General features: G+C 44.1%; 1 protein-coding gene across 3 annotated transcripts in view; it reads right to left on the bottom strand.

Annotated features, from left to right (window-relative positions):
* LOC141265441 (NFX1-type zinc finger-containing protein 1-like) overlaps window positions 1-23,757 on the bottom strand; it is a 325,904-nt gene that overhangs the window by 188,307 nt on the left and 113,840 nt on the right. For all 3 annotated transcript variants that reach the window (XM_073678552.1, XM_073678553.1, XM_073678551.1), the window contains 2 exons: window positions 11,730-11,936; window positions 8,279-9,853 (listed from right to left, as the gene is read on the bottom strand). In XM_073678552.1, coding sequence (XP_073534653.1) covers window positions 8,279-9,853; window positions 11,730-11,936 — 1,782 coding nt within the window. The remainder of the gene's footprint in view (window positions 1-8,278; window positions 9,854-11,729; window positions 11,937-23,757) is intronic.

Raw genomic sequence — 23,757 nt, 5'->3', positions numbered from 1 at the left:
CCACTTCCGCACCCTGGTCCTCCTCCTGACTTTCTGGCAATTGTGTCTCATCATCATGCACCTCTTGTGTCAGTTTCCCACCGTCGCTTTCGTGTGAAAGGAGACTGTGGCTGCTCAAATATTTGGGCATCGCTTCATGCGATCTCCTCTTGCCCCGTTTCAAGTGGACAAGGTGGGAGGAAGGAGGATCAGGGTGAGGAATATGCAGTCCAGACTCATGGCTACAGAGACTTGACCGTGTGGAAGACAGGGTGGTGGTGGCTAAGTGACTGGAAGCATTATCTGCTATCCAACCAATAATCTTTTCACACTGCTCTGTGTTCAATAGTGGTGTTCTGGGGTCTCCTATTAATTGGGACAGTAAGGTTGAGCGAGAAGATGTGGGTGTTTGTTGTTGCACAATTTCAGCTTGCCCACGGCCTCTGCCTCGTCCTCTGCATGCACCATCACGTCCACTTCCCCATCCCTTGCCACGCGCCTTGTCCATTTTAAATGGAGGACAATATTTTCCACGTTCACTGAACCGCAGTGATATGTGATACGTGTGATGGAAAACCACAGTTTTAAATAGCTGGCCTGTAGGTTACTATTTTTCACAGCGACCTCGTGTCAATAACTTCACTGACACACGGCAACAAAATTTAAATGGAGGCCAGAAATGGCGGAATTTGGAGCGAACTTATATGTGACAGAAAACCACAGTTTTAAATAGCTGGCCTGTAGGTTACTATTTTTCACAGCGACCTGGTGTCAATAACTTCACTACCACACTGCAACAAAATTTAAATATAGGCCAATATTTTCCACGTTCACGACAAATTTCTGGATTTTTATCGCTGTAATATGGAAAGAATCTGGCTATATTCTGCTGTGGCAACAATCAAATGGAGCAGAAAAATGGTGTTCTCTGGATTGCTTTTTAAGCAAATAATCAGGATTAAGATAAAAAAATAATTAGCCGTGGCCCCTAATACCTGGGGCTATTTGTAGAAATATCTGTAACAGCAGCAGCAGACAGAACTGGAAGACTAACTAATAAACTTTAATCTTTAAACTTTAGTCTGTGTCCATCACCTTAAGTGTCCATTGCTTAAGTGTGAGAAATATAAATTAATTCTGAATAATATGATGCATGCAGACTGTACCTTACCTGCCACCACCGCACTCTAATCAGCATCTCTGTTTATCCATTCCTCTTACAGGTACGTGACCCAACTTTGCCATCTTGATTTCCATGCAGCCTTCTCTATACCTCTCTGCTCCTATATACTAATGGTATGTGACTAAACTTTGCCATTCTGATTTCCATGCAGCCTTCTCTATACCTCTCTGCTCCTATATACTAATGGTACGTGACCCAACTTTGCCATCCTGATTTCCATGCAGCCTTCTCTATACCTCTCTGCTCCTATATACTAATGGTACGTGACCCAACTTTGCCATCCTGATTTCCATGCAGCCTTCTCTATACCTCTCTGCTCCTATATACTAATGGTACGTGACCCAAGTTACACCAGCTACCCCCCACTTTCATTTATGACCTTGTTTACTCAACCTTTGAGTATCCAGCATCTGGTTCAGCCTTAATGAGCTGATCAAGATGAGCACAGACCACTCTCATCTGGTTCACAGCTGAATGCATTCTGTTACAAATATATTGTGAGCCAGGAGTCTGTGTCAGACTTTAGTCTGCGTCCATCACCTTAAGTGTCCATTAGCTGAAGTGTGAGAAATATGAATTAATTCTGAATAAAATCTGAAGTGAACTGAAGGTAACTGGATACTAAGTCACAGTAAACAATGTTTGTGTTTGTTTTCACTCTCACCCCCTTAATCCTTCACTTCTTACAACCACCCCTAATCCCTACACCTAGTAAGGAACTCTTCATCTCTCCCTCCATTCTCCCCACCCATCTCACCTCCTCCTCAGAGCTATTCCTCAACATACAATCCTTTGCCTCCAAACACAGACAGCCACCTCATGCCCTCTCCTGCTCCCACCTACTAACGCTTTCTCTGCTCCTACTCACTGCCGGCGACATCTCTCCAAATCCTGGCCCTCCTCACCACATCCCCACAGTCACTTCCACCTCCTACCCACGATCTATCCCAAACTCTCGTAACCCTTCTAACCTTATGCCCAGCCCCCACTTCCCCAATCCCCCTAACAGGAGCTCTATGGAACGCTCGCTCCGTCTGCAACAAACTTTCCTACATTCACAACCTTTTCATCACCAACAAGCTTTCCTTCCTCGGCATCACTGAAACCTGGCTCACCGCCTCTGACACGGCCTCTCCTGCTGCACTTTAGTACGGCGGATTCCACCTCTCCCATACCCCCCTCCCCACCGGCAAGCACGGTGGAGGAATAGGTTTCCTCCTCTCAGATAACTGCTCCTTCACCCATATCCCACTGCCACCCTCAATTTCTCTCCCCTCTTTTGAAGTGCACTGCGTGCGCATCTACTCCCCGTCCAACCTCCAACTGGCTGTCATCTACCGCCCCCCAGGATCAGCCACCACTTTCTTTGACCACTTCACCACTTGGCTACTTCATTTCCTCTCCGTTGACATCCCCATTATCCTCATGGGCGACTTCAACATCACCATTGACACTTCCCTCTCAGCCGCCTCTAAGCTTCTATCCCTCACTTCCTCCTTTGGTCTTACCCAGTGGTCTTCCACACCCACCCACAAAGACGGCCACACGCTGGACCTCATCTTCACCCGCCTCTGTTCCCTATCTAACCTCTCTAACTCACCTCTCCCTCTCTCTGACCACAACCTACTTTCTCTACCCTCTCCTCTCCACGGCAACAATCCTCACTTCACAAACTTGCATACCCTCGCATAAATCTCAAACACCTTGGCCTATACTCACTCTCTGAATCCCTTCTCCCTCTTACAGACATTAGTTCCGTACATGATGCAGATGTTGCTGCCACTTTATACAACACAACAGCTGCAGCTCTCGATTCGGTCGCCCCCCTCACACATACCAAAGCTCGCACAATCAACAGACAACCCTGGCACACCAGCCTAACTAAAGAACTGCGACGAGCCTCCAGGGTTGCTGAGCGTATATGGAAAAGGTCCCACTCCAATGAGCACTTCATCGCATTCAAACAGTCCCTCACTACCTTCAAGTCCACACTCACTGCAGAAAAACAAACATACTTCTCATCTCTCATATCCTTCCTGTCTCACAACCCCAAACAACTATTCAACACCTTCAATTCTCTCCTCCGTCCCCCAGTGCCTCCTTCCTCTCCTCTTATTTCAGCCGAAGACTTTGCCTCATTCTTCAAACAGAAGATTGACACCATCAGACAAAGCAAATTGCCTAAAGCCCCCACAGCCACTCCCCACACCTACTCAACCCTCCTCCTCCAAAACCACATTCTCCACCATTACAGAAGATCAACTTTCCTCTTTACTCTCCAAATCACACCTCACCACCTATAAACTTGACCCAATCCCGTCCCACCTCATCCCAAACCTTACCACTATCTTCATCCCAGCCCTAGCCCACCTCTTCAACTTGTCACTAACAACTGGTGTCTTCCCCTCATGCTTCAAACATGCCTCAATCACACCCATCCTCAAAAAGCCCTCCCTTGACCCATCCTCTCTGTCTAGCTATCGCCCCATATCACTTCTCCCCTATGCCTCAAAACTACTGGAACAACACATCCATTCTGAGCTGTCCTCCCACCACTCCTCCTGCTCCCTCTTTGACCGCCTACAATCTGGTTTCCGACTGCACCATTCTACTGAAACTGCACTGACCAAAGTTACCAACGACCTACTAACTGCCAAATCTAAGCGACACTATTCTGTCCTCCTCCTCCTAGACCTGTCATCTGCCTTCGACACAGTGGACCATTCTCTCTTACTAAAAACTCTCTCATCTCTCGGCATCACAGACTTGGCCCTATCCTGGATCTCCTCATATCTAACAGACAGGACATTCAGTGTCTCTCACTCACAGACCACCTCCTCATCTCACCCCCTATCTGTCGGTGTCCCCCAAGGTTCAGTTCTAGGACCCCTGCTCTTCTCCATCTACACCTTAGGCCTGGAACAGCTCGTAGAGTCTCATGGCTTTCATTATCACCTCTATGCTGACGACACACAGATCTACCTCTCTGGACCTGATATCACCTCCTTCCTAACCAAAATCCCACAATGTCTGTCTGCTATTTCATCCTTTTTCTCTGCTAGATTTCTAAAACTTAACATGGACAAAACAGAATTCATCATCTTTCCGCCATCTCATTCAACCCCCCCTACTGACCTATCCATCATAGTCAATGGCTGCCCACTCTCCCCAGTCCATCAAGCTCGCTGCCTTGGGGTAGCCCTGGACTCTGAACTCTCCTTCAAACCACATATCCAAGCCCTTTCCACTTCCTGCCGACTCCAACTCAAAAATATCTCCCGGATCCGCACATTCCTTAACCATGAATCTGCAAAAACACTAGTGTACGCCATCATCATCTCCCGCCTTGACTACTGCAACCTCCTGCTCTGTGGCCTCCCTTCCAACACTCTCGCACCCTTCCAATCCATCCTAACTAAGCTGCCCGACTAATCCACCTGTCCCCCCCGCTATTCCCCGGCCTCTCCTCTCTGTCAATCTCTTCACTGGCTCCCCATTGCCCAGAGACTCCAGTTCAAAACCCTAACATTGGCATACAAAGCCATCCACAACCTGTCTCCTCCATATATCTCTGACCTAGTTTCCCGCTACATACCCGCACGCAACCTCCGATCCTCACAAGATCTCCTTCTCTACTCCCCTCTAATCTCCTCCTCCCACAATAGCATACAAGATTTCTCCCGTGCGTCTCCCCTACTCTGGAACTCTCTACCCCAACACATCAGACTCTCGTCGACCGTGGAAACCTTCAAAAAGAGCCTGAAGACCCACCTCTTCCAGCAAGCCTACAACCTGCAGTAATCACCACTCCACAAATAATGCTGCACGACCAGCTCTACCCTCACCTACTGTATCCTCACTCATCCCTTGTAGACTGTGAGCCCTCGCGGGCAGGGTCCTCGCTCCTCCTGTTCCAGTCGCCGTCACATTGTGTTCAAGATTATTGTAATTGTTCTTGTATGTATACCCCTTCTTCACATGTAAAGTGCCATGGAATAAATGGTGCTATAATAAATAATAATAATAATAATAATAATAAACAAGCAGCCCTAGCTCAGCAGCATCTCTCCCTTCACTGCCTGTTTCCGGGGTAGACTGTGATGAGCATAGCGGCGCCAGGTCTTATATAGACCTGATGACGCTGTGCGGCCAACCAATCACTGTATTGCCACAACCAACATGGCCACGGCATTACAGTGTGTGGCAGGCAATCCCTGCATGTTCATCGGCTCTCTAAAGAGCGCCAAACATGCAGGAAGGGGACCCGAGCTACCGCCCAAGCAACCAGGAAATACTCGCAGAGCGCCGAGGATCTCGAGCAGTGAGATGCTCGAGCGAGTACCGAGCAGTGGCGAGCATGTTCGCTCATCACTAATCCTTATTGAAGTGGAATATATGACTACATATGATTCATCTAACACATTGTCCATTATTGGTCTTGTTGTAGTATATTGGTTAATGTACTAACAAGATGTAACTCTATGGAAGACAATTCACCAGTATGCACATTGATGGATTTGCTGTTTATAGATTAATTGATGCAGAGTCATGATAGAATTGTCAATCATGATGATTTATTAACATATATGTTAATTGATCTGATGCAGAGAATTGATTGGTGATGTGTGTTGATTGATTTTATATATACTGCTCAAAAAAATAAAGGGAACACTCAAATAACACATCCTAGATCTGAATGAATGAAATATTCTCATTGAATACTTTGTTCTGTACAAAGTTGAATGTGCTGACAACAAAATCACACAAAAATCATCAAGGGAAATCAAATTTATTAACCAATGGAGGCCTGGATTTTAAGTCACCCCCAAAATTAAAGTGGAAAAACACACTACAGGCTGATCCAACTTTGATGTAATGTCCTTAAAACAAGTCAAAATGAGGCTCAGTATTGTGTGTGGCCTCCAAGTGCCTGTATGACCTCCCTACAATGCCTGGGCATGCTCCTGATGAGGTTGCGGATGGTCTCCAAAGAAATGCCACCCCACACCATTACTGACCCACTGCCAAACCAGTCATGCTGAAGGATGTTGCAGGCAGCAGATCGCTCTCCACTGCGTCTCCAGACTCTGTCACGTCTGTCACATGTGCTCAGTGTGAACCTGCTTTCATCTGTGAAGAGCACAGGGCGCCAGTGGCGACTTTGCCAATCCTGGTGTTCTGTGGCAAATGCCAAGTGTTCTGCACGGTATTGGGCTGTGAGCATAACCCCCATCTGTGGATGTCGGGCCGTCATACCACCCTCATGGAGCCGGTTTCTAACCACTTGTGCTGACACATGCACATTTGTGTCCTGCTGGATGTCATTTTGCAGGGCTCTGACAGTGCTCCTCCTGTTCCTCCTTGCACAAAGGAGGAGGTAAAGGTCCTGCTGCTGGGTTGTTGCCCTCCTATGGCTCCCTCCACATCTCCTGGTATCTGCTCCATACTCTGGACACTGTGCTGACAGACACAGCTACCCTTCTTGCCACAGCTCTCACTGATGTGCCATCCTGGATGAACTGCACTACCTGAGCAACTTCTGTGGGTTGTACTGTAGACACCGCCTCATGCTACTGTACCTCTAGGGGTGAGAGCAATAGCAAAATGAAAAAGTGATCAAAACAACAGCCAAAAGGGATGAGAACAGAGAAATGGTCTGTGGTCACCACCTGCAGAACCACTCCTTTATAGGGGGTATCTTGCTAATTGCCTATAATTTCTACCAGTTGTCTGTTCCATTTTCACAACAGCAGGAGAAATTGATTCACAATCAGTGTTGCTTCATAACTGGACAGGTAAATTTCACATAAGTGTTATTGACTTGGAGTTACATTGTGTTGTTTAAGTGTTCCCTTTATTTTTTTTGAGCAGTGTATGTTAATTGATCTGATGTCCATAGATTATTTGATTATGTATATATGCTCCAGAATTATGTAGGTGTCTATATTTTGATGGGGAACCTTGATTATGATATTGTGATTCTATAATCGTTTTGCTTTATAAATCTGTACTTATACTTGATAGTTGTGATAACTCTGTATAAAAAAAAATTTTTGATTCTTTCCTGGTACCCTATATTCAAATGTATATTCTATAATTGTTGACCACTACATATTGTTGTAGCATGTACTTTTTTGTTTCTTTGATAGGATGGCTGTGGTTTGTTCTGTAAAGACGCTCTAATGATATGCACCAGCCTTACTTGCCGCCACGATCCCACATGATCTTCCTGTGTACCGGTACGCAAGCGCGCCATGTCCTCTGTGCGTTCCCCAGCTTTCGGCATTTCTCCGTGAGGACCTGGGGGGGTCACGTGGTTCCCCGTGACGCTGACCGAAGCCGTGGACCGCCCAGATTATCATGACACGACATGCGTCATGAAGGTCCTTCAGAAATCTAATTCATGGACACACACTTAAAAAGGTTGTTTGCACACTATTGCACTGCCCCCTGACGAAGGTTCGCCGAAACGCACGCTGAGGCAGACGTGCGCCCACCCAGCAAGATGAATTATCCCAAGATCCCCTTATTAAAGGTATACATGGACCCTGTGCATTATGCTAATACTATTTATATATGTGCTATCTCTAACAGGTACAATTATGCAGAGGTTTGGATCATGGGTAACTAAAAATATTGGCTTTGTCTCCTTACCTGCAGTTTTACTTAATGAGTTGCTTCCTGGGTGGTCCTTATATTGTCACATACACTTTTTAATCTTTTGCATATTAAATAAAGTTTCTATTTTTATATGATGCAGTTTATGAGGACTTCTTTGATCGCTTTTTTTTTCCTGGTTTGCAATTGTCAATCAATGTGTAGGGAAATTATAACATGATGGTCACAGTAATAGTGAGCTGTGGCTGTAACTGATCCCTGCACCTCCCCAATGACTGGAAGTGAGAGGTTGCAGGAAGAATAAATGTTCATTTTCTCTCTGTGGTTACTGATCTAGTTAGCCGGCTTCACAGGATTTAAGTGCTATTTACCTGCAATTATCCCTATATCTGCAGGTAAATAGCATTTCTGGATGTGACAGGTTTCCTTTAAACAAATACATTTAAATGAATGACATCTAGTAGTTCTAATTATTAACCAGAATATATATATTTTTACCTGTTCCTGGAGGTCCTTGAATGATTGAAAGCTCGCGTGTAAGAGCCATTTGAAATGCCCTAAATTGAGATTGGTCAAGCTGCAGTTCTTCTTTGGTCGGCCAAGTACTGATATCAAGGACATTAAATTGTTTTTTGCCTGACAAACTAGTACGTAATTTATGGGTTCTTGATTTATATTTTTTCTCTGTAGAGTTGTCAGGTTTGATTAACTTCTCCAAGGTGTAACCAGAAGGATTCTGAGAGACATATAAAGGTGGGTACATTGTTGTGTTACAGAAAACAATGTTATTCTGGAATGGAATTTCACTCTCCACCATTTCCTTCAAACCTTCCAACACATGACGATATGCTTCAAAGTAGGTTGTGGCTTCAATCATGAGAAAATTATCATCTACTGCATATTGTGCCAGCTGCTGCCGACTCTCTTCTGTAAAGATCAGGGCTATAACCCCCTTTTGGAGATCGGAAACCTTTCTGTCTGCCACAGTGGCCAAAAGCATATTTTTGAAATTGTCGTTAGAAAGGCAAATAAGAGATCCATAGAGAAGACGCTTTGAGATTTCCCAGCGAACATGTTTCAAGTTTTTAGTACTGAAGTGGACCTCGTGAACTATTCCAGCATGAGTGCATAATGGAGATCGGATCTTGGCATCAAAATAAATTCTAATATCATCAATTTTTGCTTTATCGAGATCCTGTTTCTTCACTGCAATAAGTCCAGAAATTCCATCTCTTAGAGGACAAATGAAATCTTCTCGCATTAGGCGGAAATGGGTATCTAGGTAAGACCTAGCATCAGCATAGGATCCATCAATGATGTTTGGTCGTATTAAAGGCTTTTGAGACAAACAAATGTCTTCATAGGTGGGATAAATTGATAGTTGTCGAAAGTCACTTTCTATGTTCTCCTTGTTTCCTACAATGTAAATATAATTGTCTGATTTCAAAGTTCCTTCTGCTTTTTTTTCTTGCAAATGTTGAAGGAACTTATTTAGATCCATCAAATTCTTCTTATTTTCTGTGGACACAATGTTCCCATTAACTTCCATGTCGCGGAATGCATTTTGAACAAGGGTCTTAATTATGGTTACTTCCATGAAAGAACTGGATGGAAAGATACTTGCCAGTTCCATGGCCAAAGTAATAATATGTTCAAAAAACAAATGTTTTCTGTACTGCTGCGTGATAGCTTCATAACTCTCCAACAAATGAAAAGGAAGAACTTGCTTCAGGAAACCAGATCCTTGGACTTGACTTAGGATATATATTAAATTTTGTCGGTTTGTTGTGCTTGTGATAATTGTACTTAAGATATTCAGGAAACCTTCGGTTATTTGCAAATCTATTGTATTTTCTTTAAGAAATTCCCTCAGTCCACTTCCCGGAGCAGCAAGTTTCATTATGATTTTGGATGGTTCCAATGCAGACAGTTTGGAAATTGCATTTAAATCTATTTTTTCATTTTTGCCAGTTTTTTGGCTTGCTGGCATGTCATCTCTGTTCCTCCTAATTTCCTCTGTTTTGGACTCGATGGAGAGCTCCAAAGGATTTTGTATACTTTTTGCTTCTGATGCTACAAAGAAAGGTAAACAATAAAAATCTGATTTGTTATTGAAGGATAAAGTGTCTACTACTTCTTTATACTGCCTACTCCAATGGCATCAAAAAGCAGTCACAGATATTCCGAGTTTAGCAGTCTGTCACTTAGTAATGGTTGTCTGACCTTAATAAAAGACATTACTGGGGGCATAGATGGGGTGAAAATAATAAAATCTGATGAACACACCGGCAATCACCCTTCTAGATTAAAGGGGTTTTCCCACGAACAAAAGTTAATTTTAATCAATAGGATTTGGAATAATACTAAGTTCTACAACTGGATGTGTTTAAATAAAATGTTCCTGTGCTGAGATAATCTTATAAATGTGCCCCTGCTGTATACTGTGTAGCGGCTGTGTCTGACCGTACAGGAACATGGTCTGATCATACCACATCTCCTGGGCAGGGGAGGAAGCAAGAGTATACAGACATTATAGAAGGGGATCACAGCTCATTCTTTCCGTGAGGTAAAATATTTCCCTGCTGTTTTTAAACAATGTTTTATTTCAAAGAAAGAATCATTTGCGATCCAATGCTGTAATGTCTGTACACACTTTTTCTCCCCCCTGCCTGCCCAGGAGATGTGGTATGATCAGACCATGTTCCTGTACGGTCAGACACAACCATTACACAGCACACAGCAGGGTCATTTATAAGATTATCTCAGCACAGGAACATTTTATTTAAACACATCCAATTGTGGAATTTATTGTTATTCCAAGATCTATTGATTAAAATTAACTTTTGCTTGTGGGAAAACCCCTTTAAGGACAGGCAGCTGTGGGGATCTGCCACAGAATGAGAAGTGATGTCACAGGACTGCTAAAACCTGTGACCAACTGCAGCGGTCTGGTGACTAGGGCTGTGGAGTCGGTAAGCCAAAACTCCGACTCCTCAATTTCCCTGACTTCCGACTCCAACTCCACGACTCCGACTCCACAGCACTGCCTCACTACTGAGCATGTACATAATGTGCAGACAGATTCATCTCAACTAAAAGCCTAAATCCTTAGATCAGGAACAGAACAGACATTTAGAGGACATTTCAGAACTTTCCCAAATTCTTATGACAAAATGTACAGCACATATTGCATTGAACAACTGTACAACAACTATATTTATTATATATTTTAGGAGTCAAAATTAGACAATTTTATACCAACTCCACAGCCCTGCTAGTGACTAGAATGATGTTTCCCAGATAATGTGACCTTCCAGTGATCTGAATTCTGAATCCAGTCACAGCTCTCCTGTGACAGAATGGTGACATCATCATTTTTGGTGCCAGTGCACACCATTGGAGTGGCCTGCGCTAGATCTACAGGGGTTAAAGCAGGTGAATACGTCAGTTTTTCTCATTTTCACCCCATCCATGCCCCAAAGGCAAAATAATGTCTGCATTTATCATGATAAATACGCCCCACTGTGTCTGTCATTACTTTATGAAATCTGAGAGTTTCACTTAAACAATTAATTACAAGCATTCAGTGTATATTCTTGTTAATATGCAGAAGTTGCTCTGAAAAACAGTCAATTCTGTCCATAGCATTTAGACAAATATGTGTTCATATTGGACAAATGACAGCCATGCTTTAGCAAACTAACGCAATGCTACACTACATGATCGCCAACAACTTTTATATCCTCATTTACACTAGCATTTGCTTCTTTTCACTACTAAATCTATCTGGAAAATCTTAACCAACAATACACAGTATTGCCGTGCCCTTCCAATTTCAATAGGAGCTGAAAATTTTTCCTTATATAAAATTATTTCATTTGACGTCCTTAAGCTATTGTTTTATTTTAAACAGATAGCAAAAAAGGTTCTGCATGTGCACATAAGGTACCTTTCATCTCGAAGCTAAAAGATGCAGCCATACTTCGGCTACCATATTGCAGAGGACTTTTATGACAATTTGATAACCTCCCCGGTGGACCATAATGCTGCTGCTGACTTCCACGGCATGATGGATGAATTTGTGGATTATCTTTTCTTCTACCACCAGTTGTGTCATTTTCCTGTGTTTTCTCTCTGTAGGCTCCTTGAGCTGCACCTGGAAGGTACAATAAGTTAAAATGGGCTACACTGTCTTAAGAAAAAAAAAGTCTTATAAAAAAAATTAGATGAGTGTCTTTCTAAGGTTTACGACAATTTCAGTTAGTAACTGTGATAACCGTGATATTGAACTGGCCTTGTTCTAAAGACTATTGAACCAATGAACGTAGAGTGGAGTCCGTGGCTTTAGAGGATGCAGACTTTTTCTAGTACGGAGCACCTGTTACGCCGATCTTATTGTAGTGTTTTAATAGAGATTTGCTTGCTCGTCAGCTCGGCCTCAGGAATCAATGATTCCTTTGCATGACAGTAAACAGAGGAAGACATGCAGGCTGGATCTTATGCATACATAAGGACAGACCCAAGATTGGTAATCAATGAACGCAATCAACACATTGTTCTCCCAGCCCCTAGTTCCATTGTGAGGATGGGGACAGTAAACCCAGAGGAGCCGTTACGACAGGGGGGTCTCACAAGCAGTCCCAAGTGATGGGCTTCTGGAATAGTCTTCATTCTTTGAGCTAAAAGCAAATGTTTAAGGGAGAGGGTATGAACACTTCTGCCCATCCAGGCGGCTGATCTCAGGGGAAGGAGGACAATTAAGTCATATGTTTTAGTGAGAGTTGGTGTAATGATGTGGAGGGGCTAGGATCGATTGCTGAGGTCCTGGAGCCCATGGATGGATGGCCTATGGAGTTTGGAGATCTGTTGCCGCCTGGGCTGGACACACATGCTACAATTGTGGGATCTGTTATCTGGATTTGACAAACTATCTAAAGGACTCTTGCTGCTGGATGCATGGCTTTCAGTTGTGTTATCGTTCATCTGGAGGAGTTTGGACTGTGATTACAGACTATGCTGGTGGGAGAAACAAAATCTGTGAGCTAACCAAAATTTAGGAGACAGGGATTATCGACTGATACGGGGGCAGTGGGACTACTGGGGAGGGGATTTCCAGGACTGGGGGCAATGTATTTTGGCCATCTACCCAGAGTTGTTGTAAAACCATGGATGCAAGGAATAAAAAATTAGTTGCATCGTTAACCTGCCTAGGTGATTATTAAAACCCAAAAACTCAGATCTTCACAGATGAGTGTCTTTCAATTTCCCTTTTTTCTTGATGGATTTTTGACCTGAAGGTTTACAACGATTTCAGTTAGTAATTGTGATAACCTGTGATATCATTTCTATCCATGGCAATAAGGCTGGGTGCAGACCATTGCACTAAAAACTCAGGCTAGTCACATCTGCAAGTTACTGGCTCCGTGTGCTTGTATACATAGTGGACAAATGATTTTAAGCATTGATGTCCTAGCTATAATTAACTTTATGAGGTTGTGTACAGATGGTTTGTGTTATAAGGACACATTGTGGTTCTGATTGGTGGTGATGGGTCTTCTCTAGATACCCGAGAGGTAACGTTTCCATTAAGCAGAGTCAGTGTGATTCCCACAGTGACATGGATGTATAAGTAGTCTAAAGCATGTTTTTGCCTTATCCTTCCTGATGAAGGGGAAGTACTAAACACGTACATCATCCCTTTTTGTTTGTTTTGTTTTTTTACACTTTTTTTCTGTATATACAGTGGGGAAATAAGTATTTGATCCCTTGCTGTTTTTGTAAGTTTGCCCACTGACAAAGACATGAACAATCTATAATTTTAAGGGTAGGTTAATTTTAACATTGAGAGATAGAATATCCAAAAAAATAAATCAAGAAAATCACATTGTAGAAATTAGATACATTTATTTGCATTTTGCAGTGAGAAATAAGAATTTGATCCCCTACAAACCATTATGAGTTCTGGCTCCTACAGACCAGTTAGACGCTCCTACTCAACTCGTTACCTGCATTAAAGACCGCTGTCTTACATAGTCACCTGTATAAAAGACTCCAGAGCACAGACTCAATTACTCAGTCAGACTCTAACCTCTACAACATGGGCAAGACCAAAGAGCTTTCTAAGGATGTCAGGAACAAGATCATAGACCTGCACAAATCTGGAATGGGGGTAAGTAACCATAAGTAAGACGCTGGGTGAGAAGGAGACAACTGCTGGTGCAATAGTAGGAAAATGGAAGAAATACAAAATGACTGTCAATCGTCATCGATCTGGGGCACCATGCAAAATCTCACCTCGTGGGATATCCTTGATCATGAGGAAGATGAGAGATGAGCCTAAAACTACATGGGGGGAACTTTTTAATGATCTCCAGGCAGCTGGGACCACAGTCACCAAGAAAACCATTGGTAACACATTACGCCTTAAGGCTATGTGCCCACGTTGCGGAAATGAAGCAGAAAATTTCTGCTTCATTTCGCATGTCCTCTCCCGGAAAAACGCATGCGGAATTCCGCAAGCGTTTATCGCTCGTTTTTCACGCGTTTTCGACATGCGGAATTGCCTTGCGTTTTTGATTGCATTGTATAAGGCAATTCCGCTTGCGGAAACGCAAAATTAATGAACATGCTGCAGATTTTTGAACGCAGCATAAACGCTGCGGAAAAATCCGCAGCATGGGCATAGAACTTGCGGATTCTCATTGGGGACCATGGGATGCGGATTACCAAGCGTTTTACAAGTGTTTCCACAGCTAAAACGCTTGTAATCCGCAACGTAGGCACGCAGCCTAAAGGTTTAAAATCCAGTAGTGCCCGCAAGGTCCCCTTGCTCAAGAAGGCACATGTGCAGGCCATCTTAAGTTTGCAAGTGAACACCTGGATGATTCTGTGAGTTATTGGGAGAAGGTGCTGTGGTCAGATGAGAAAAAATGTAGCTCTTTGGCATTAACTCAACTCGCCATGTTTGGAGGAAGAAGAAGGGTGAGTACAACCCTAAGAACATCGTCCCAACCATGAAGCATGGTGGGGGAAACAGTTTACTTTGGGGGTGCTTTTCTGCAAAGGGGAAATGAAGACTGCACCGTACTGAAGGGAAGATGGATGGGGTCATGTATCGCGAGATTTTGGCCAACAACCTCCTTCCCTCAGTAAGCGCATTGAAGATGGGTCGTGGCAAGACAATGACATACAGCCAAGGCAACAAAGGAGTGGTTAAAAAAGAAGCACAGTAAGGTCATGGAGTGGCCTAGCCAGTCTCCAGACCTTAATCCCATAGAAAACTTATGGAGGGAGTTGAAGCTCCGAGTTGCCAAGCGACAGCCTCAAAATCTTAATGATTTAGAGATGATCTGCAAAAAGGAGTGGACCAAAATTCCTCCCAACATGTGCGCAAACCTCATCATCAACTACAAAAAAAGTCTGACTGCTGTGCTTGCCAACAAGGGTTTTGCCACCAAGTATTAAGTGTTGTTTGCCAGAGGGATCAAACACTTATTTCTCACTGCAAAATGCAAAAAAATGTATCTAATTTATACAATGTGATTTTCTTGAATTTTTTGGGGATATTCTATCTCTCAATGTTAAAATTAATCTACCCCTAAAATTATAGACTGTTCATGTCTTTGTCAGTGGGCAAACTTACATAAACAGCAAGGGATCAAATACTTATTTCCCCCACTGTATATACATTTTATACATACATACACATTTATATATATACACACTAGATGGTGGCCCGATTCTAACGCATCGGGTATTCTAGAATATGTATGTAGTTTATTGTCATCCTCATTGGCGTATTTTCGCTTACGACCCATTGGAAGACAGGAAGCATAAATCGTGATAGCGTACAGTAAAGAATTATCTGTTCAGCGTGCTGTGACTGACAGAACGTGTTCAGTAAACGTGACTGAACTATGTCGCACTGTGACTGATAGAACTTGTTCAGTAAACGTGACTGAACTATGTGGCACTGTGACTGACAGAACTTGTTCAGTAAACGTGAGTGAACTACATGGCACTGTGACTGACAGAACTTGTTCAGTAAACGTGAGTGAACTACGTCGCGCTGTGACTGGGGGTTAAATTCTGCATCAATATCTCTGATTGGTCACGGCCGGCCGGCGCGACCAGTCCGCGAAGCAGGGTTTAAATTGCGCACCAATATCGCTGATTGGTCGTGGCTGGTCGGGCGCGACCAATCAGCGAAGCGGGGTTTAAAGGGGTTGCCACTACTTTAAATTAACCGCCCAATGTATCCCCCCGGGGCCCCTAATGAATTTCGTAAATACTTCATGTTGCCAATACTGCCTGTGGCCGGCGCTATCGTTGACCGTGCACAGGCAGCACGTGACCCCCAGCTGTAGCCGGCTCTTGCTTCTGCTTACGTCACGACTATTTGCGGCTGCAGCCAGGGGTCTCCTGTTCCACGGTAAGTGACAGGTTGTGGGCGGGGCCATCGCGTCACACCCGGCATCCACCGCGCGCCCATTCATTGAGAGAGCGCGGTGGATGCCGGGTGTGACACGATGGGGGACAACCCCGCCCACAACCCATCATTCAAATCCCGCACCAATTCGCGGCCGGACTACGCCTATCGCTGATTGGTCGCAGGCGGCTGGCGCGACCAATCAGCGACGTGGGATTTCCGTTACAGACAAACAGACAGAATTAGACGATTATATATATAGATATATATATGTATATATATAGATTTTTTTAAATAAACCCTGCTTTGGTACGTAAGTAATAGTACTGAACAAAAACTTTTGTGATTTCCCACCACAGAAGTTTGAGTATTTGTGGAGAGAAGGGGAAAGTGAAGATCCACTTCCCTCAAATAAGTGTTATACTCAGGGCCCCATACTGGCAAAAATTTCATGCCCCCTTGAGACTCCGTCCAGGCTCCATCCCAACTCCGCCTCCACCCCTCAAACCTTCCACAGTCCCACAGCCCCACAGCCCACTCTTCAAAAAACTATACTTCTGCACCACGTCCTCACCAATCACACATTAACAGTTCCCATCAGCTTTCGATTTGGCCATAAGATTTTTTAAGCCTGTCACCACGACAAAGTAGCCTCTTCTGGCTGGGCCCTACTCTACTCTAACCTATTAAACATTTCTTAAAATACACAATACTCTATTTAGGTATATTTTTATTTATTTTTCTTTAAGGGAATTTGTCATATACATTTTTTAAAATGATCAATAATGCCACATACAAGGGACAAATACTGTCACACCATGACCAGACCACATATTACCACCACATAGTGACCAAATAATGCAACATACAAGGAACCAATACTGCTATACCATGACCAGTCCACATATTACCACTACATAGTGACTGAATAATACCATATACAAGGAACAAATACTGCCACGCCATGACAAGATCACATATCACCACCCCAGTGACCGAATACTACTATACTGACCATTAATAAAAAAAACACAATACTAAAATTACCATAAGTACCATTATACACAGGAGATCTGTACATAGTATACAGTGTATAGTGTATGTGTACAGGTAATATAGGGACCCACAAGTGACATTATATACAGGAGCTCTATATATAGTGTCAGTGTAGTTAATACAGGGACTCAACAGTGACATTATGCACAGGAGCTGTGTATATCATGCCAGTGTACAGGTATTACAGTGATCACCAGTGACATTATACACAGGAGCTCTGTATATAGTGTCAGCGTACAGGTAATACAGTGATCAGTAGTTACATTATACACAAGAGCTCTGTGTATACTATATAGTATATAGTGTCAGTGTACAGGTAACATACTAACTCACCAGTTACATCTCTAGTTGAAGTCCTTCATCTTCGCTTTTCTTCATCCAGCGCAGACAGCCATCACTTCTTCCAGCCAGAACTTATCTCTGCATAAAATAACAATTAACTAGAGCACCGCTTCCAGAGCACATTACCCACTTTTTCCCCCAACTTCTACACTATGCCAGATGAAGAAAAAAGCAACACAGTGCCGCCCTGTACAGTAACAGGACCCCCCAATTCATCATTTGCTCTCCCCATCCTCAATTCATCATTTGCTCTCCCCCACCCTCAAGTAATCACCATTTGGTGTTCCCCACCCCCAGTCTCAATTCATGATCATCTGCTGTCCCCATCCCCCAGTCTCAATTCATCACCATTTGCTGTCACCCCTCCTCAGTCTCAATTAATCATTATTTGCTGTCCCCATTCCCCAGTCTCAATCAATCATTATTTGCTGTACCCCACCCCGCAGTCTCAATTCATCGCCATTTGCTGTAGCCCACCCTCCCAGTCTCAATTCATAATCTTTTGCTGTCCCCATCCCCACTCTCAATTATTCATTATTTGCTGTCCCTATCCGCCCAATCTCAATTAATCATTGTTTTCAGTACCACACGCCCCAGTCTCAATTCATCACCATTTGCTGTACCCCACCCCCAGTCTCAATTCATAATTATTTGCGGTCCCAATCCCCCAGTTTCAATTAATCATTATTTGCTGTACCCCACCCCCAGCCTAAATTAATCGCAATTTGCTGTGCCACACCCCCCAATCTCAATTCACTGCCATTTTCTGTCCCCACCACCCAGTCTCAATTCATTGCCATTCGAAGTAACCCACCCCCCAGTCTCAATTCACAATCATTTGCTGTCCCCACCCCTTAGCGTCAATTCATCATCATTTGCTGTTCTCATCTCCCAGTCTCAATTCATCATTATTTACTCCCCCCGACCCCCCAGTCTCAATTCATCACCATTTGCTGTCCCCACCCCCAATCTCAATTGATAATCATTCACTGTACCCCATCCCCCACCCCACTGTCAATTAATAATCATTCACTGTACCCCATCCCCCAGTCTCAATTCATAATCATTCACTGTACCCCATCCACCAATCTCAATTCATCCTCATTTTCTCCCCGCCTCCCCCCACTCATTTAATTCATTTTATTTAAAAAATAAAAAGTTTTTCATACTTACCTCTCAGACGATCCCCTGCAGGCGCAGCTCCATTTCTGCTGTCCTCCTGGAGAGTGGCACGCTTATGCAATGATGTCATTGTGCATGCACCGTCACCAGTGCGTCACAGAAGAGGTGGAGGGAGCCCTGGAGATGCTCGGCTATTCTGTATTGACGGTTGTGCAGCACCAGGCAGGAAAGCTCCCTGCGCCGAGATGTGCGTCGCCATAGGTGGCGCTACAGCGCTCAGTACATTATACCCTGGGGCACGGTAAGCAGAAGCACAAGAGCAGGGAGGCCCGAACCAGACTCCTCTTTCCTTCGGCTCACCGGTCCCCATATAACCGTAGAGGCAGGAATGCCCTGATGACAGCCCTGGTTATCCTTATTGAATGTTCACTATTCAGTTGGCTGGCGCTCCCTGTTTTTTTTTTTTGTTCCACAGCATTAAAAAACTGTGTGTGAAGGATAGAGCTTTTATTAAGTAAATTAAACACAATATATCTAAAAAGGATTGTGGCCAGTACTGCACTCTATATGTACTTGTCAGGGATTCCACCACACAGGCGAGACGACACCGGGGAGATCAAGCAATATCGCGCTGTCCATATTTCGTCCAGAGTCGCGAGCACGCGATCCAGACTACTCGCTGCGTAGGTATCGGTAAGCGACCAGTGAGCGTATGGGCGTCACACCTCTGGATTCCAAAGCATGGAATCCGTGTTTACTCCTTCCGTATGGTCACTGTCAGCTTCACGATAGCCCAATTATTATTATTCCCTGCCACCACCGGCCAAGTTTGGAATATAATACAAGCCTGGCCGGACGCCTGTGTTTTCGTAGCGTATATGGCTTTGGGGAAGGGAACAATTACAGGACAAAAGAAACAGAACTATTACATTTTATATTTAGTCCAAAAGGGAGGCAGTGTTTAAGAAAAATATATACAATTATGTCACAAAGGAGACATTAAAAATAAATAAGAAGTTACATAAAATAAACAGGATAAAAGAAGAAGACTTACGCTATACAGTTCACAGGGACGAATCAACATAGGTGGAGGGGCTCCCCAGTTGGATTTGAACTTTATCGAACATGACCCGTTGCTTATAAGTCTTATACCCCCCTGGCAATAAGTGCTTCTGTAATGTCCATGAGTTCTCTTATACCTTAGGGGAGATCTGTCCACACGCCCCTTGTGGTGACATCATGTGGGCCGGTTTATTAAAAAGCTAATTTCTGCGATAACTGATCACTCGTTGATCGCAGAAGCTTGCAAACATTTTTTCCCTTATAAGTTTATCTTCAGTTAGAGACTACACATCGCATAGTTGCAGTCTGCTATTCTGGGGTTTTTGTGCTACTGCTCTATGTAGCGTTTTTCAGCAGCAGAAAAATATCCCTATCATTCCGTAACTGATTTTACCTCTAAAAATATGGGTCCCATTATTGCCGGACATATGGAACTCACAATATTTCATACTTCATATCGCAGTCGAACTGGCTATGGCTGGTTGCCGGGAATTGTTTGTGAGTGCCTTTGAACTTAACAAACTATTTCCTCCAAACTCTGGCCTGGCAGAAGGTGTCAATCTATCTCAGGTCTGTGCTAAGAGGAAATACATTTGCATTTTAATTAGCTTGTACCAGTTCTTGGCTGGCATTTGTTTGTGTAAGGCCTCCCTCAGGACTGTGTTAATTGGGGTTTTTGTGCTGAGCAGAAGGGGAATAAGGGAGGGGGGTGAACATCTATGTCAGGCAAATATGGACAAACATTTTCCTGACATTAATATTTCCCTGACAGTACTATTTTGCTAACTTTGCCAGGATGAGCTGAATCTTTGAACACTGGGTGGAGGGTGTTACTTTTTTATTTTTACTGTACACTATGTAGATAAGCTCTTATTCACCATCTTACAACCTTACAGGTATTTTACATATGTAGCACCCCGAGGGCTCGGCTGCTACAGGGGTATTGCACCTCAAACCAGAGGTGTGATATTCCACTCCCGGGTAGGGATGGAGTGTGGACCAGGACTCGTTAGGCTGCATGCACCACACACACCCCATTTCCGAGGGACAGCTCAACGGTGCTCCCACAGAAGTGCAAGCACGACAGCTTCTGTCCCTGGCTGGAGTGGGGAGGGGGAGGAAAACCCAGTGGTGTAGGAGCAGATAGGGGTGGGTCTCTGGGCATAGGTAGGAGCCCATTGGTTGCTAGTCACCTGGGCTCGGGTGCTAGAGGGAGGTATATAAGGTGGGCACCATCTTAAAACAGTGTTCAGTCCGGGGAGTGAGTTCAGAGAAGAGTGCAGTCCGAGGAGGAGTGACAAGGAGCAGAGCTGCTGCATGGGCTCTGCTCCCCAGGCAGGCCTTGTCAGGAGGCCGGGGCCTGAGAGAGAGAGAAGAAGGAACAGAAAGGAAAGTAAGAAAGGAACAAGAACATCAAAAAAGGCCCAGAGACACGAGGACAGAGGGAACCCCAAAGGCCCAGGAGTTTGCGGGTGAAGGGTTGGCAGAGCAGGGTACCGGAACCCAAATTGGTGGAGGCAACAGTTTCCTCAGCCAAAGACCGGAGGTTGTGACCACATCTTGGTGCGACCCCTCACTACATCCACCAGGAAAGTATACCATATAGGGTCAGGGAAACCGGAGATAGGTTTCGCCAATAGAAGGCCCGAGGAAGCTGGACAAAGGTGGGTCACTGGTGAGGACGGCCAGAGAAGGGAAGAGAAGGGAGCCCTGTGCCATGCTCTGGAATTGCCTGGGAGTTGGTCGAGCCCCTTGCCTGGTGAACGCAGCACGGCTCAGGCGGTCCTACCTGCGCACGAGTGACCTGGTGAAGAACAGTGAGTAAAGCATTGGAAACTGCAATTACAAGTCTCTGTGTTTCATCGCCGCACCAGCACCATCAGTACTGGAACGCTCACACCATCACTCCCATCATCCACACTAGCTGCCCTGAGGCAATACTTCTCCCGTGGGGAGTTATCCCATACTCGGCTGCGCAAACAACATCAGCCTCAGCGGTCTGCAGCGCAGCGGCGGTCCCCACTGACCGCAATCCAAGGGTGGCGTAGTCGGACATTTGTTATTACACCAAGACTGCCACTGGTTTGACCACCCTGAGCCACGGACCGGGTCGCCGCCACACTGAGACTACCACCCCCAGCATCCCACCAGAGGCCCGGTTCCGGGTTCCCCAAGCGGCCCAGGGGGCGCGTCACATACATATATTGAGGTAATAATAGGACAAATTTTTGGGGATCGCTATGTTTTTACATGATTTCTTTCATATATACAGGTGCTTCTCACAAAATTAGAATATCATCAAAAAGTTAATTTATTTCAGTTCTTCAATTCAAAAATTGAAACTCATATATTATATAGTCATTACAAACAGATCTATTTCAACTGTTTATTTCTGTTAATGTTGATGATTATGGCTTACAGTCAATGAAAACACAAAAGTCATTAGCTCAGTAAGTAGACTGCTGCTGGAGTCATTGCTTCAAGAGCCACCACACAGACGTATCCAGGACAAGGGCTACAACTGTCACATTCCTTGTGTGAAGCCACTCATGACCAACAGACAACGGCAGAAGCGTCTTACCTGGGCCAAGGAGAAAAAGACCTGAACTGTTGCTCAGTGGTCCAACGTGTTGTTTTCAGATGAAAGTAAAGTTTGCATTTCATTTGGAAATCAAGGTCCCGGAGTCTGGAGGAAGAGTGGAGAGGCACACAATCCAAGCTGCTGGAGGTCTAGTGTGAAGTTTCCACAATCAGTGATGTTTTGGGGAGCCATGTCATCTGTAGGTCCACTGTGTTTTATCAAGACCAAAGTCAGCGCAGCTGTCTACCAGGAAATTTTAGAGCACTTAATGCTTCCCTCTGCCGACAAGCTTTTTGGAGATGGAAATTTCATTCTCCAGCAGGACTTGACACCTGTCCACACTGCCAAAAGTACCAATACCTGGCTTAAAAACAACAGTATCACTGTGCTTGATTGGTCAGCAAACTCGCCAGACTTTAACCCCATAGGGTATTGTCAAGAGAAAGATGAGAGACACCAGACCGAACAATGCAGACGAGCTGAAGGCAGCTATCAAAGCAACCTGGCCTTCCATAACACCTCAGCAGTGCCACAGGCTGATTGCCTCCATGCCACGCTGCATTGATGCAGTAAATGATGCAAAAGGAGCCCCGACCAAGTATTGAGTGCATTTACTGAACATACATTTCAGTAGGTCAACATTTCGAGATTTTAAAAACATTTTTCAAGCTGTTGTTATAAAGTATTCTAATTGACTGAGATAATGACTTGTGTGTTTCCATTGACTGTACGCCATAATCATCAACATTAAAAGAAATAAACACTTGAAATAGATCACTCTGTTTGTAATGACTCTATATAATATATGAGTTTCACTTTTTGTATTGAAGAAATGAAATAAATTAACTTTTTGATGATATTCTAATTTTGTGAGAAGCACCTATATATACTAGGCTCCAGGAAGTGTATATACCATCCAAAAAAGCTTGGTAAGGTATAAGGAATCCAGGAAAGCTATAAATTCATAGCAAAGCATTTTTTGCTGAGGGATTTGGTTAGCTGAGCGTATAAATACACAGCGATTTTAAACAATTTGCAAAAATCGCAAAAAAAATGCCCAGTGCCATTTGACACACTGTTGAAGACTGTGACTAATGACGTCAGTTGTGGCCACCCAAGCTTACCCATAATCCCTTGCAGCTATCACTCATATGGGCTAACACAGCCAGCCAATCTGGGTGACTATCACAGGCCACTGTAAAAGACGGCTGGCTAAGCAACCCCATTTTAGGGTTGTACAGCATCAGGATAAGAGGTCAAAGCACACAGCTTATTTTACATAGGGGTAGAAAAAGGCCTAAATCTGATTTTGATGTACTACTGCAGTGCTGAAGCATACTGAAAATGAGTGAAGTAGTATCAGTCTGTGAATAATAAAGCAAAGAT

This window comes from Phyllobates terribilis, unplaced genomic scaffold (genome assembly GCF_046119375.1).
Source record: "Phyllobates terribilis strain yellow unplaced genomic scaffold, ASM4611937v1 Scaffold_4__5_contigs__length_816908805, whole genome shotgun sequence".
Taxonomy (NCBI): domain Eukaryota; kingdom Metazoa; phylum Chordata; class Amphibia; order Anura; family Dendrobatidae; genus Phyllobates; species Phyllobates terribilis.
The sequence above is the reverse complement of the archived record's forward strand: the minus strand, read 5'-3'. Positions and strand labels throughout refer to the sequence as shown.